The following is a 16,794-nucleotide window of genomic DNA, read 5'->3' as shown; positions in this document are numbered from 1 at the left end:
ACTTATGTAAAATTTCCTTAACTTTTAAGCATTTTTCTTTTCTCATATTTTACAATTGATCTACTTATAGACTTTTCAAAATGCCTATTTTCAGTGACTGTAAGAGACCCTTTCTTCAGCTCACACCAAGTTACCTTCTAACCAGTGATGTATAAATAGCTCATCATATCAGGAGATGTACAATGGAGCAGGATATAGTAGTGGCATTATGCAGAGTGAAGTAAGCCAGAAAGATAAACACCAATACAGTATACTAACGCATATATATGGAATTTAGAAAGATGGTAATGATAACCCTATATGCAAGACAGAAAAAGAGACACAGATGTATAGAACAGACTTTTGGACTCTGTGGGAGAAGGCAAGTGTGGGATGACCTGAGAGAAGAGCATCGAAACATGTATATTATCAAGTGTGAAACAGATTGCCAGTCCAGGTTGGATGCGTGAGACAAGTGCTCGGGGCTGGTGCACTGGGATGACCCAGAGGGATGGGATGGGAGGGAGGTGGGAGCGGGGATCTGGATGGGGAATACATGTAAATCCATGGCTGATTCATGTCAATGTATGGCAAAAACCACTACAATATTGCAAAGTAATTAGCTTCCAACTAATAAAAATAAAAAAAAATTTTTTAAAAAGGATGCAGTAGTGGCTAAGTGAACCAGAATTAGAATGCCTTGGCCTTCATGTTAAACAGAAAACTATCTTTTGTGTTTGTAATGCTAAAACACTGTGTATTTAATGCATATAACAAAAATCACAGTGAATATAGGCATATATTCAGAATTTTACTTTACAATTTAGAGGAATGCATGTTTCTAGTATATTGAAATATGCATGGAAAAACAAGAACGATTAACCTACTTGGTATATTTTTCTTTGCATGTGAAAGTTAATAGTTACTGTATGTGTGTGTGTGTGTGTGTGTGTGTGTGTACACTCAGTCTTGTCTGACTCTTTGGGACCTCATGGGCTGTAACCCTCCAGGCTACTCTGTCCATGGAATTTTCCAGGCAAGAATACTAGAATAGTTTGCACCACTACACATAAAATCTGCTTCTATTCCTTGTCAATATTATTATTACATAAGCATGAGATATTACATTGTAAATACTTATGTTTCTTAGTATAGATACTTAATAAGGGGAAATACATTCAAAGGGCTTCAGAAAATTCTGTCTAGTATATATAGATTCTGGTTTTTAAAAAATCACAATGCTCATCTACACTAGTGACTATTTTTTTTGTGTGTGTGACTATTTCTTTTTAATCTTTGGGCTGGTATTTTCTTGTCCTGTAAATCTTTTAAGTGACTTTATTGATCATCTTATTCTTCAAAGAGGCACCAAAGATAGTAAACACTATATTTTACAAAATAAAAAATAATTAGTAAATACAAATGGCAATACTCTTTCCAAAATAACAAATTAAGCTGTGACTCAAGAATTATATTTCTGGATGGGGTTGGGGGGGAGGTAGGGGGGGTTCAGGATGGGGTGACACATATGCACCCGTGGCTGATTCATGTTGGTGTATGCAGAAACTACCACAGTATTGTAATTAGCCTCCAATTATAATTAATTAATTTATTTATAAAGAAATAATTATATTTCTGGCTTACTTCACTCTGTATAATGGGCTCCAGTTTCATCCATCTCATTAGAACTGATTCAAATGTATTCTTTTTAATGGCTAAGTAATATTCCATTGTGTATATGTACCACAGCTTTCTTATCCATTCGTCTGCTGATGCTCGAGGCTGGTACACCGGGATGGCCCAGAGGGATGGGATGGGGAGGAAGGTGGGAGCGGGGTTCTGGTTGGGGAACACATGTAAATCCATGTCTGATTCATGTCAATGTATGGCAAAAACCACTACAATAGTGTAAAGTACTTAGCCTCCAACTAATAAAAATAAATGGAAAAAAAAGAAAGAATTATATCTTTTTTCAATTGCAAAGACTAATATTGACATTATCTTTTTAAAAGTGTCAATAAAAGTCACATAGAGCAAAATTGATTGGGATATTCTACTTAAAGACATTTTTATCTTGCTTTGAGGATAAGAATATAATGTTGTAGTTATTTTTATAGTAACAGTTGTATATATTTACCTATTCACTTCTGTAAGTCTAATTGCTTATGGTTGTCAGAATCAATACAAAAATATATAAGTAAGTATTATGTAATAATGGCTAACTAGTGCTTCCCTGGGGACTCAGTGGTAAAGAATCTGCCTGCAGTGCAGGATGCATGAGTTCAATTCCTGGATATGGAACATCTCCTGGAGAAGGAAATGGCAGTCCACTCCAGTATTCTTCCCTGGGAAATCCCATGGACAGAGAAGCTTGGTGAGCTATAGTCCATTGGGTCGCAAAAGAGTAGGACACGACTTAGCAACTAAACAGCAATTTTTCATAGATAGGAAATGAAAAGTGGGACTGGCAATTTTGACATTCTTACTATAGTTTGACTGACTGGCATAGGTTTGGTCTATATCATAAGGCTCTAGATTGAATGCAGAAATATTGCTATATTAGGACACATTCTTTACTCTGTATGAAGGGTGTTTCTCTTTTCCCATGACAGTAATGCTACAAAGTTAATTACCTATTTAAGGGTGCAGAATTTAAAGACATGAGTCTGTTTTATGTCAATAGTTCTAATTTGGCAGATATCTATTAATTTCACACAAAAGAGGAATTTCAATGAAGTACAAAAAATAGCTATTTTATTGGCCATAAATATCTTTACAAATAATACCAAGATTAACTAAATTCTTCATATTTTCTAGATCACTATGCAGTGAAAATCAGTTGCTAAAATAATTGAGCATAATTCCCTCTAAAGCAAGAGGGAAATCGAATGCACATCTTTCTCTTCTTCACTAAAAATGGCACTGTTGTAGGTGACTGGGTGGCAAATGTTTATTTTGGAACTAATAATGAATAACGAACACTTTATTTATTTAGAATTTTTTAGATGTTCACATTTAAGCTAAAAAGTCTAAGCTAAATTTTTAAGCATTTGTTAACTATGAAGCCAATTAAGTGAAATTTGATTTAAATATCTAAAGTAGAACATAGATAAATACAGTATTGTTAAGGTATTGAGCGATGGTATACTATTTAGGTAAATATTAAAGTTAGCATGTTTATGAGTTCCCTGACATATTTTCTAAGCATACTTGTGGGGAAGTTATCAGGATGGTGCCAGTCAGGCTGTCGCCCCATGCTCTCTTGCCCTCTTGCCCCATGTTCTGTAACAATGACTTTGCATGGTTGTGTAACAGCTGAGATCCCTTATAACACTGCCCATGCATGTCACGTACTCACTTGGTCATGGGCTACTCTGTGTGGTATGCTTGTATGAGCTTCACCATGAAAGCCCTGGCTGTTGCTGCATCGGGACTACATTGCAGCGGCATCATGCGAATGGTTACATGAGGTTATGTTGCGGCTGCTGCTACGGCTGCTGCGTCAGCCAGGAGAGAGGCTGTGTCATGGCTGGCTTAGAATAAAATGTCTGCAGTTTCTATAGCTCCTCAAGTCTTCTTCCAGCCTCTTAGCTCACACCTTGCCAACCCTGCCTGCGGTGAATAGTACACACAGTGAGATACAAAAAGACAATCAGCGTCCCGAGCACAATCAGTGATACAACACTATTGTGTGTACTTTTCTAGAAAAATGTTTTTTTTCTTATACATTAGATTTCCAAAGTGACCCATAGTTTGGAAGATTCCTTAATGGTTTCTGACTGATTAAATAAATGAATGGGTAAATTAAAACATATCAATATCAGGAAATTCAAATTCACCTTAGTTTTCTGCCTCTAATTAGTTTATGACCCTAGGTAAGACATGTGAATAATCTTATCTTCTGTTTCCTCATGAGTTAGAAAAAAATCAGTAGGTCTATATTATTTCCAAAAATTGTGCACTAAATCATGGAAAAGAAAAAGGATGTTAGTGGAAGAGCAGTGAAATCTAAATAAAAACTTCAGTTTAGTTAATATTAACAACCTACTATAATTGATTTCTTAGTTATGACAAATAAATACCAGAGTTATGTAGAATGTTAACACTAGGAAAACAGTAAATAGTATAGGAGAACTCATTATACTATCCTTTCACTATTTCTCTAAATCTAAAATTATTCCAATATAAAGTATATCTAGTGAGGTTGAGAATTTATTTTATTTTCAACTTATATATATGCTATTAGAGATCCATTGCATACTTTTGAGTCTGCAAGCAACATGATGAAAGAAAAACTTATTTAGAGGTAATGTTTCACATGGAGGGAATAGGGAAAACTAGAGGAAATATAACTATGAGAAGACAATATTACAGTTCCAGGCTTGAGCTAAGACTGAGGTTGTGGGAACAGAAGGAAATTTTCTAACATATGAATATCTTTAAAGAAATGAGGAACAGAGCTAACCAGGCAAAATCACATAGCCATTCTATGTATTGTAATGTCATTTTTACTAAATTTTAAAAATAATAATGCCATGTGAACTTATTTTTTTCTTTCAAAATTCAAGATTTGGCAGGTAATCAAACTTTTCCAAGTCAATTTCTGTTTATCACTTTTTATCCTTTATCACATTGCTCTTTAAAGGAATTAGGAAAATTTTATATTGCAATATTAATATATTAGATTGCTATATTAAGTAAATAAGTATGTTTCAATTCCTCACAAAATAAAGAACTTTAATTTCAAAAAAGACCATAATTTTTATTATGAGAATGCATTTTAAAAGGTAAGAAAATAGAATATATTATGAGAGGTCATCTTTATTTTTTTTATTTTTTTTCAGTGGGTTTTGTCATACATTGATATGAATCAGCCATAGAGTTACACGTATTCCCCATCCCGATCCCCCCTCCCACCTCCCTCTCCACCCGACTCCTCTGGGTCTTCCCAGCCCACCAGGCCCGAGCACTTGACTCATGCCTCCCACCTGGGCTGGTGATCTGTTTCACCATAGATAATATACATGCTGTTCTTTCGTAACATCCCACCCTCGCCTTCTCCCACAGAGTTCAAAAGTCTGTTCTGTACTTCTGTGTCTCTTTTTCTGTTTTGCATATAGGGTTATCATTACCATCTTTCTAAATTCCATATACATGTGTTAGTATGCTGTAATGTTCTTTATCTTTCTGGCTTACTTCACTCTGTATAATGGGCTCCAGTTTCATCCATCTCATTAGAACTGATTCAAATGAATTCTTTTTAACGGCTGAGTAATATTCCATGGTGTATATGTACCACAGCTTCCTTATCCATTCATCTGCTGATGGGCATCTAGGTTGCTTCCATGTCCTGGCTATTATAAACGGTGCTGTGATGAACATTGGGGTGCATGTGTCTCTTTCAGATCTGGTTTCCTCAGTGTGTATGCCCAGAAGTGGTATTGCTGGGTCATATGGCAGTTCTATTTCCAGTTTTTTAAGAAATCTCCACACTATTTTCCATAGTGGCTGTACTAGTTTGCACTCCCACCAACAGTGTAAGAGGGTTCCCTTTTCTCCACACCCTCTCCAGCATTTATTGCTTGTAGACTTTTGGATAGCAGCCATCCTGACTGGCGTGTAATGGTACCTCATTGTGGTTTTGATTTGCATTTCTCTGATGATGAGTGATGTTGAGCATCTTTTTATGTGTTTGTTAGCCATCTGTATGTCTTCTTTGAAGAAATGTCTGTTTAGTTCTTTGGCCCATTTTTTGAGAAGTCATCTTTAAACTTTGTTTTTGTTCAGTCACTAAGTCATATCTGACACTTTTTGACTCCGTGGACTCCAGCATGCAAGGGTTCCCTGTCCTTCTTTATATCCTGGACTTGGCTCAAATGCATTTCCATTGTCAGTGCTATCTAGCCATCTCTTTCTCCGTTGTCTCTTTTTTCCTTTTGCCTTCAATCTTTCCCAACATCATGATCTTTTCCAAAGAGTCAGCTGTTCACATAAGGTGGCCAAAGTATTGGAGCTTCAGTTTCAGCATCAGTCCTTCCAATGAATATTCAGGGTTGATTTCATTTAGGGTTGACTGCTTTGAGCTCCTTGCTGTTCAAGAAAATCTCAAGAGTCTTCTCCAACACTACAATTCAAAAGCATCCGTTCTTTGGCACTCAGTCTTCTTTATGTGCCAACTCTCAAATCTGTACATAATTATTGGAGAGACTATAGCTTCAACTATAGAAGCCTTTGTCAGGAAAAGGATGTCTTCTTTTTTTTTTTTTTTGTCTTCTCCTTTAAACATGATTTCTATGTTTGTCATAGCTTTCTTTACAAAGAACAAATATCTTTTAATGTCTTGGCTGCAGTCACCATCTACAGTGATTCTGGAGCCCCCCAAAAATAAAATCTGTAACTCCTTCCACTTTTCCCCATTCTGTTTGTTATGAAGTGACGGAACCAAATGCCATGATCTTAGTTTTTTTAATGTTGAGTTTCAAGCCAGCTTTTTCACTCTCCTCTTTCACCCTCAGCAAGAAGCTCTTTAGCCTCCTTTACTTTCTGCCATTAGAGTGGTATCATCTGCCTAACTGAGATTGTTGATATTTCTCCTGGCAATCTTGATTCAGCTTGTGATTCATCCAGCCTAGCACTTCACATGATGTATACTGCATATAAGTTAGATAAGCAGAGTGACAGTGTACAACTCAGTCATACTCCTTTCCCAATTTTGAAACAGTCCATTGTTCCATGTCTGGTTCCAACTATTGCTTCTTGACCTGCACACATGTTTCTCTGGAGACAGGTAAGATGGTTTGGTATTCCCATCTTTTAAGAATTTTCCACAATTTGTTGTGATCCCCATAGTAAAAGACTTTAAATTAGTCAATGAAGCAGAAGTAGATGTTTTTCTGTTACTTCCTTGCTTTTTCTATGATCCAATGAAAGTTGGCAATTTGATCTCTGGCCCTTCTGCTTTTTCTAAATCCAGACTGTACATTCTTGGTTCACATATGTTGAAGTCTAGCTTAAAAGATTTTGAGCATAACCTTATAAGCATGTGAAGTGAGTGCAATTATATGATAGTTTGAATATTCTTTGGCATTGCCCTTCTTTGGGACTGGAATGGAAACTGACTTTTTCCAATCAACCTTCCTGACTTCAGACTATACTACAAAGCTACAGTTATCAAGACAGTATGATACTGGCACAGAAACATAAATATAGACCAATGGAACAAGATAGAAAATCCAGAGGTAAATCCATGCAGCTATGGACACCTTATCATTTACAAAGGAGGCAAAAATATAAAAAGAGAAAAGACAGTCTCTTCAACAATTTGTGCTGGGAAAACTGGTGAGCTAAGTGTAAAAGAATGAAATTAGAACATGTCCCAATGCCATACACAAAAATAAATGCAAAATGGATTAAAGACCTAAATGTAAGACCAGAAACTATAAAACCTAGGCAGAATACTCTCTGACATAAATCACAGCAAGAGTCTGTATGACCCAACTCCTAGAGTAATGGAAATAAAAACAAAAGGACCTACTAAAAAGGTTTTTCACACAAAGGTAACTGTGGGAAAGGTGAAATCAATCCTCAGAATGGGAGAAAATAATAGCAAATGAAACAACAAACATAGAATTAACTCCAAAGTATACAAGTAGATCATCCATCTCAATACAAGAAAAATAAACAACACAATCAGAAAGTGTGCAGAAGACCTAAACAGATATTTATCCAAAGACATGAAGATGGTTGATAAACAAGTGAAAAGATTCTCAACATCACTCTGTATTAGAGAAATTCAAATCAAAACTACAATAAGGTATCACTTCACACCAGTCAGAATGACCATCATTTAAAAATATACAGACAATAAATGCTGGAGAGAGTGTGGTGAGAAAGGGAACCCTCTTACACTGTTGGTGGAATGCAAATTGATGCAGCCACTATGAAGAACAGTATGGATATTCCTTTAAAAACTAGGCATAAAACTCCAGATCTGAAAGAGAAACGTGCACCCCAATGTTCATCACAGCACTGTTTATAATAGCCAGGACATGGAAGCAACCTAGATGCCCATCAGCAGATGAATGGATAAGGAAGCTGTGGTACATATACACCATGGAATATTACTCAGCCGTTAAAAAGAATTTATTTGAATCAGTTCTAATGAGATGGATGAAACTGGAGCCCATTATACAGAGTGAAGTAAGCCAGAAAGATAAAGACCAATACAGTATACTAACACATATATATGGAATTTAGAAAGATGGTAACGATAACCCTGTATGCAAAACAGAAAAAGAGACACAGAAGTACAGAACAGACTTTTGAACTCCGTGGGAGAAGGTGAGGGTGGGATGTTTCGAAAGAACAGCATGTATATTATCTATGGTGAAACAGATCACCAGCCCAGGTGGGAGGCATGAGTCAAGTGCTCGGGCCTGGTGGGCTGGGAAGACCCAGAGGAGTCGGGTGGAGAGGGAGGTGGGAGGGGGGATCGGGATGGGGAATACGTGTAACTCTATGGCTGATTCATATCAATGTATGACAAAACCCACTGAAAAATAAAAAAATAATAATTAAAAAAAAATTGCATTGTAAAAAAAAAAAAACAAACAACAACTCCATATGACCCAGCAATCCCACTACTGGGCATAGAGCCTGAGGAAATCATAGTTGAAAAAGACACGTGTTCCCCAGTGTTCATTGGAACACTATTAATAGCTGGGACATGAAAGCAACCTAGATGTCCATCAACAAATGAATGCATGAGGCAATTTTGATACACAGACACAATGGACTATTCAGTTCAGGTCAGTTCAGTCGCTCAGTCGTGTCCGACTCTTTGCGACCCCATGAATCGCAGCACGCCACGCCTCCCTGTCCATCACAAACTCCCGGAGTTTACTCAAACTCATGCACATCGAGTCAGTGATGCCATCCAGCCATCTCATCCTCTGTCGTCTCCTTCTCCTCCTGCCCTCAATCCCTCCCAGCATCAGGGTCTTTTCCAATGAGTCAACTCTTACTATTACTCAACTGTAAACAGGAATACATTTGAGTCGGTTCTAATGAGGTGAATGAATCTAGCGCCTATAGCACAGAGCAAAGTAAGTCAGAAAGAGAAAGACAAATATCATGTATTAATGCATACACATGGAATCTAGAATGATAGTACTGATCCCACGTGCAGGGCAGCAAAGGTGACACAGAAATAAAGGAAGACTTTTGGACACAATGGAGGAAGGAGGGGGTGGGATGATATGAGAGAATAACACTGAAACATACAAATTACCATACGTAAAACAGATGGCCAGTGGGAGCTTGCTGCATGACACAGGGAGAGGGAGGGAGTGGGGTGGGAGAGGGAGGTAGGAGGGGGATACAAGAGGGAGGGAACATGTGTGTACCTGTGGCTGATTCATGATGATGTATGGCAAAAACCATCACAGTATTGTAAAGCAAGTATCCTACTTTACAATTAAAAATGAAAAAGAAATTAAAAGCAGAACTGTCATATGACGCACAAATTCCACTCCTGGATGTTCATACAAAGAAAACAAAAACACTAACAAGAAAAGATATATGCACCGCTATGTTCTTTGCAGCTTTATAAAAATGACAAAAATATGAACGCAAACTAAGTGTCAATCGATAGATGAATGGATAAAAAAGATATGATATATGCATACAATGGAATATTACTCAGCTATAAAAAATAATGAAATTCTGTCATTTGGGACAACATGGATGGCTCTAGATGGTATCATGCTATGTGAAATAAGTCAGACAGGAAAATGAAAATACTGCATGATTTCAGTTTTATGTGGAATCTAAAAAACAAAACAAATGGCCAAACATAACAAACAAAAACATCATTATGGATACTGTGAATAAACAGATAGCTACCAGAGAGGAAGATGTGGGGGCAGGATAAATAGTTGAAGAAGATTAAGAGGCCCAAAGTTCTCATTACACAATAAATGAGTTATGATTATCAAATGTACAGTGTGGGCATATATATATGTGGGCATATAATTCAATAATTATGTAATATATTTATATGATGACATATGGTAACTAGACTTATCATGGTGATTATTTTGAAATGTATATAGAATATCAAATCACTACTGTGTATAGCAGAAGCCAAAATAGTATATTGTAGGTCTACTATACTTCAAAACTAGACAAACATAGAAAAAGAGATCAGATTTGTGGTTACCAGAAGGGGTTGGAGGGAGCAGGAATGGGATGAATGCAGTCAAAATGTATAAACTAAGAGTTATAAGAAAAATAAGTACAGAGGATGTAAGATGCAATACCAAAAAAATGTAATTAACAGGCCTGTATGTTATATTTGAAAGTTGTTAAGAGTAAACCCTCAGTTCTCATCAAAGGGATTTCTTTTTTCTCTAATTTTGTATGTTTATGATATGTTCACTGGGCTTCCCCAGTGGCTCATGATAAAGAATCTTCCTGCAATGCAGGAACTGCAGGTTTGATCCCTGGGTCCAGAAGATCCCCTGGAGGAGGGCAGAGGATTACTGTAGTATTCTTGCCTGGAGAATCCCATGGACAGAGAAGCCTGGTGGGCTACAATCCTTAGGACTACAAAGAGTCGGACACAACTGAAGCGACTGAGCATGTATGCATAAGATGTTCACTAAACTTAGATGGTCACTAAACTGTGGTAGCTATTTTATTTTGTAAGTAAGTTCAGCTGTTCACCTTAAAATTATACAGTGCTGTATGTCAATTATACCTCAATAAGAACTCTAGGAAAACAATAAAATGGGAAAGATTAGAGATCTCGTCAAGAAAATTAGAGAGACCAAGGGGACATTTCATGCAAAGAGGGGCTCAATAAAGGACAGAAATGGTAGGGACCTAACAGAAGCAGAAGATATTAAGAAGAGGTGGCAAGAATACACAAAAAAACTGTACAAAAAAGATCTTCACAACCCAGATAAGCACGATGGTGTGATCACTCACCTAGAACCAGACATCCTGGAATGTGAAGTCAAGTGGCCCTTAGGAAGCATCACTACAAACAAAGCTAGTGGAGGTGATGGAATTCCAGCTGAGCTATTTCAAATCCTGAAAGATGATGCTGTGAAAGAGCTGCACTCAATATGCCAGCAAATTTGGAAGATGCAACAGTGGCCACAGGACTGGAAAACGTCAGTTTTCATTCCAATCCCAAAGAAAGGCAATCCCAAAGAATGCTCAAACTACCACACAGTTGCACTCATCTCACACGCTAGTAAAGTAATGCTTAAAATTCTCCAAGCCAGGCTTCAGCAACACATGAACCATGAACTTCCAGGTATTCAAACTGGTTTTAGAAAAGGCAGAGGAACCAGAGATCAAATTGCCAACATCCACTGGATCATTGAAAAAGCAAGAGAGTTCCAGAGAAACATCTATGTCTGCTTTATTGACTATGCCAAAGCCTTTGACTGCGTGGATCACAATAAACTGTGGAAAATTCTGAAAGAGATGGGGATACTGGACCACCTGACCTGCCTCCTGAGAAACCTGTATGCAGGTCAGGAAGCAACAGTTAGAAATGGACATGGAACTACAGAGTGGTTCCAAATAGGAAAAGGAGTACGTCAAGGCTCTATACTGTCACCCTACTTATTTAACTTATATGCAGAGTACATCATGAGAAATGGTGGGCTGGAGGAAGCACAAGCTGAAATCAAGATTGCCGGGAGAAATATCAATAACCTCAGATATGCAGATGACACCACCCTTAGGCAGAAAGTGAAGAAGAACTAAAGAGCCTCTTGATGAAAGTGAAAGAGGAGAGTGAAAAAGTTGGCTTAAAGCTCAACATTCAGAAAACTAAAATCATGGCATCCAGTCCCATCACTTCATGGGAAATAGATGGGGAAACAGTGGAAACAGTGACTGACTTTATTTTTCTGGGCTCCAAAATGACTGTATATGGTGATTGCAGCCATGAAATTAAAAGATGCTTACTCCTTGGAAGGAAAGTTATGACTAACCTAGACAGCATATTAAAAAGCAGACACATTACTTTTCCAACAAAGGTCCGTCTAGTCAAGGCTCTGGTTTTTCCATTGGTCATGTATGGATGTGAGAGTTGGACTATAAAGAAAGCTGAGTGCAGAAGAATTGATCCTTTTGAACTGTGGTGTCGGAAAAGACTCTTGAGAGTCCCTTGGACTGCAAGGAGATCCAACCAGTCCATCCTAAAGGAGATCCGTCCTGGGTGTTCATTGGAAGGACTGATGCTAAAGCTGAAACTCCAATACTTTGGCCACCTGATGCAAAGAGCTGACTCCTTTAAAAAGACCCTGATGCTGGGAAAGATTGAGGGCAGGAGGAGAAGGGGATGACAGAAGATTGATATGGTTGGATGTCATCACTGATTAGATGGACATGGATTTGGGTGGACTTCAGAAGTTGGTGATGGACAGGGAGGCCTGGTGTGCTGCCGTTTATGGGGTCGCAAAGAGCTGGACACGACTGAGCGACTGAGCTGAACTGAACTGAACACTATTTAAGAAAAAATATCTTAGTGTAGTTTTATTATTTATTGTACGACTAAGCTTGATTAGTAATTAACAGGTCTGGATTCTACTTCCAGTGCCAACACTGCCTTACTCCTAAATATATATTTGGAGAAAACCATAATTCAAAAGATACAAGCACCACGGTTTACAATAGCCAAGACATGGAAACAACCTAAATGTCCATTGACAGATGAATAGATAAAGAAAATGTGGTAAATATATGCAATGCAATGTTACTGAGCCATACAAAAGAATGAAATACTGCTAATTGCTGCAACAAGGGTGAACCTAGAGATTATCACAAAATGAAGTTGGCAGAGAAAGACAAATATCATATGCTATCCCTTCTATGTGGACTCTAAAAAGATACAAATGAATTTATCTACAAAACAGAAACAGAATCAGAGACTTCAAAAACAATCTTATAGTTACCAAAGGAGAATGATGAGGCAGAGTGGTAAATTAGGAGTTTTAAGATTAACATGTATACACCACTTATATAAAATAGATAATCAACAAGGACCTACTTATAGCACAGGAAATTTTACTCAATAGTCTATAATAACCTATGTGGGAAAAGAATCTGAAAAAGAACCACTTTGTTATACACCTAAAATTAATGTATCATTGTAAATCAACTATACCCAATATGAAATAAAAATCAAATTAAATAAATAAATTGAACAAATAAGAATAAAATATTTTTAAAATAACTTTTATAAGACAAAATACTTCAACTGCCATTCCTAAAAGTAAATATAGATTGCTCACATTTTAAGAATTCTTAATACTGCCTACTACTATTTTCAAATAATATTTTTATCCATTAAGAATATTTGAGAAGACATGTTTTTTCCCTCTTTAGTGTAAAGATGATTATTATTGTTGTGTAATGATCTTACATTTTTCAAACATTGCTTGCACTACCTGCTTTTTTGACTTTGCCTTCTCTCTGTCACAATAGTTCTTTTCTTCTCAACCTATCTCTTATCCTGCATAAATTCAATCTCCTGTTAACATTTACATGTCTTAGGAAAATGAGTTGTTTCTAGGGAAAAGGTGATAGGTGTAGCTCTACTGTGCCTCCAAATAGAGTCTAAAGTTTCAGACTTCAAAGTTTGTCTTAACCTACTGCTTCAGCTTTAACTCTCACTCTTATGTCATTCTAAAATAAAATCCGATGATTAGAACATGTTGATCCTGATCATAATTTTCTTGTGTCTAAATCTTTGATTATGTTGCTCCCTACATTCATTTGTTGAAGTTCTGCCCATCTTTAAATACCATTTCATTCATGAAAGTTTAATAGCCCTCCCACTGTAAATGCTCTCTGAACTTCCACACCTTTGTGGATTCACCTTTTTTTATGGCATCTAGCCTTTTGGTCATTTTTAGCTAATTAATTGATGTGTGTGTGTGTGTGTGTGTGTGTGTGTTAGTCACTCATTCATGTCTGACTCTTTATGACACCATGGACTGTAACCCACCAGCCTCCTCTGTCCATGGAATTCTCCAGGCAAGAATACTGGAGTGGGTAGCCATTCGCTTTTCCAGGAGATCTTCCCAACCCAGGGATTGAACTGGAGTCTCCTGCACTGCAGGTAGATTCTTTACCACCCAAGCTACAAGGGAATCCCATATGTGTGTGTATGTGTGTGTGTGTATATATATATTATATATTTGTAGGCTGTGTTGAGTCTTAGCTGAGACACTCAGGATCTCCATGACATGCAGGCTCTTCGTTGCAGCACATGGGCCTATCTCTCACTGTGGTATTGGCTTCAGGGTCATGGGCTCAGCATTTGCAGTGAGCAGGCTCTCTACTTGAGGCATGCAGACTCAGAAGTTGTGGCGTGCAGGTTTAGTTTCCCCACGGCATGCAGAATCTTAGTTTCCCAAGCAGGGATCAAACCTGTGTCTTCTGCATTGGAAGTTGGATCTTTAACCACTGAACCACCAGGGAAGTCCCTAGTCTATTGTGTTATATCACTTTTATATTACTGTGACTTTTCTTTGCTTATTCAGTTTTTACTTTCTGTTTTTTTTTTTTTTTCTCTGTGTCTGTGTCTGTTGACAAAACTTTAAGCTTCTTAGATTGTTGTGTTCTGCCTATCATTATATTCACAAGAGTATCTAGGATACTTTTCTAGGGCAATAATTAGCAACCTATAAGAGTTGTTCATCTCAGCACTGTTTATAATAGCCAGGACATGGAAGCAACCTAGATGCCCATCAGCAGACAAATGGATAAGGAAGCTGTGGTACATATACACCATGGAATATTACTCAGCCATTAAAAAGAATTCATTTGAATCAGTTCTAATGAGATGGATGAAACTGGAGCCCATTATACAGAGTGAAGTAAGCCAGAAAGATAAAGACCAATACAGTATACTAACACATATATATGGAATGTAGAAAGATGGTAACGATAACCCTACATGCAAAACAGAAAAAAAGACACAGATATACAGCACAGACTTTTGGACTCTGTGGGAGAAGGCGAGGGTGGGATGTTTTGAGAGAACAGCATCGAAACATGTATATTATCTATGGTGAAACAGATCACCAGCCCAGGTTGGATACATGAGACAAGTGCTCCGGCCTGGTGCACTGGGAAGACCCAGAGGGATCGGGTAGAGAGGAAGGTGGAAGGGGGGATCGGGATGGGGAATACATGTAAATCCATGGCTGATTCATGTCAATGTATGGCAAAAACCACTGCAATATTGTAAAGTAATTAGCCTCCAACTAATAAAAATAAATGGGAAAAAAAAGAGTTGTTGAATTAAATTGAATTGCTGGGGACTTCCCTGGTGGTCCAGTTGTTATGAATCTGCCTATGATGCAGGGGATGTAGATTTGATCTCTTGTTGAGGAACTAAGATCCCACATGCCCTGAAGCAAATGAGCCTATGAGCTGCAACTATTGGGCCCATTTCCTTTGGAGCTCGAATGTCACGACTAGAGAGTCCACATACCACAAGGAAATATCCTTCATGACACAGTGAAGATCCTGTGTGCTGCAACCAAGACCCACTAAATGCAGCCAAATAAATAAATAAATAGTTTTAAAAATTGAAATGCTAGGACACTTTTCTATGTATGGTTATTAAACTGAACCTTTCCTAGAACTGGACAAGAATAAATCTCCAATATTAGTATACTAGAAAATTGTCTGTATGACTGGAAGAGTAAATCTGTTTGACAAATAAATGCTAATAAGTTTACAAAATATGTATTGCTAGACAATAGTAACCAGATAGCACACATACATTGAGTTATGACTGTTCTACAAAGTTTTTAAACTTGATTTATGTGAATGACACATAGGATTTAAAGCTTACTCAGAGTCTATAAAACATTGAAGGAATGTTCCAGAATTTAGGCAGATTTTTAAAACAGAAGGGTAAATCTTGCATGTTTGAATAAAAGTGTGTATTATGCAGTTTCTTTAGCCTTTTGTTTAGAGAGAAAAATCAAATCAACTTTGAACAAATATTTTCAAGTAGTACCAGGAGCAACTTTGCTTTTTTAATTTATTATTATTGAGCTTCCCAGGTGGCTCAGTAGTACAGAATCTGCCTTCCAATGCAGGAGACACCGGTTCCATCTCTGGGTTGGGAAGACACCCTGCAGGAGGAAATGGCAACCCACTACAGTATTCTTGCCTGGAAAATCCCATGGACAGAAGAGCCCGGGGGAATACAGTCCATGCCGTCACAAAGAGTTAGACACTACTGAGCACATATGCACACACAGTCTTTTATAGGCTTCCTGATTCTCTAAAGTTTGTGTCCAGTTTTTCCCATCTCTTATGCCTATATCATTCATATTATATATTTTCTTCTTAGATTATTAAAGCGAGAAGAAAGTTTCACATTCATTCCTCGGTCCCGTGAAGAGCTTCCAGACAACTTTCCAAAAGAAATCCCTGGGATCTGCTATTTCCTGGAGGTAAGAACTGGTCCTAAGCAGCCAAAGCCTTCTCTTTCTTCATCGAAAATAAAAAAGGTTTCCTACAACATTGGCACTATGTTCCTCCGGGAGACAAGCCTCTGAGACCTGCTGCAGATCAAAGACTCCTCCAAAAGCACAAGCCCAGAACATGGGTCATGACAGGAGAATGAAGAGAGATATTTCTCTTTCACTGCTTTGTTGAGAACAAACAGTGGAATTTCTGTTATGTCAGGCAATAATCCTGGAAAAAGATGGGTGATGACGGTCAACAAAACCCTGGAGAGCAAGGGGGCAATGTATTCGTTCTTATGAG

At 37.6% G+C, this 16,794-nt stretch overlaps 1 protein-coding gene across 1 annotated transcript in view; it reads left to right on the top strand.

Annotated features, from left to right (window-relative positions):
* GUCY1A2 (guanylate cyclase 1 soluble subunit alpha 2) overlaps window positions 1-16,583 on the top strand; it is a 404,812-nt gene extending 388,229 nt beyond the window's left edge. Inside the window, exon 8 of the mRNA XM_065945273.1 lies at window positions 16,376-16,583. Within this exon, the coding sequence (XP_065801345.1) occupies window positions 16,376-16,583 (208 nt within the window). The remainder of the gene's footprint in view (window positions 1-16,375) is intronic.
* Window positions 16,584-16,794: the final 211 nt, after the last annotated feature.

Source organism: Muntiacus reevesi, chromosome 9 (assembly GCF_963930625.1).
Source record: "Muntiacus reevesi chromosome 9, mMunRee1.1, whole genome shotgun sequence".
Taxonomy (NCBI): Eukaryota; Metazoa; Chordata; class Mammalia; order Artiodactyla; family Cervidae; genus Muntiacus; species Muntiacus reevesi.
The sequence above is the reverse complement of the archived record's forward strand: the minus strand, read 5'-3'. Positions and strand labels throughout refer to the sequence as shown.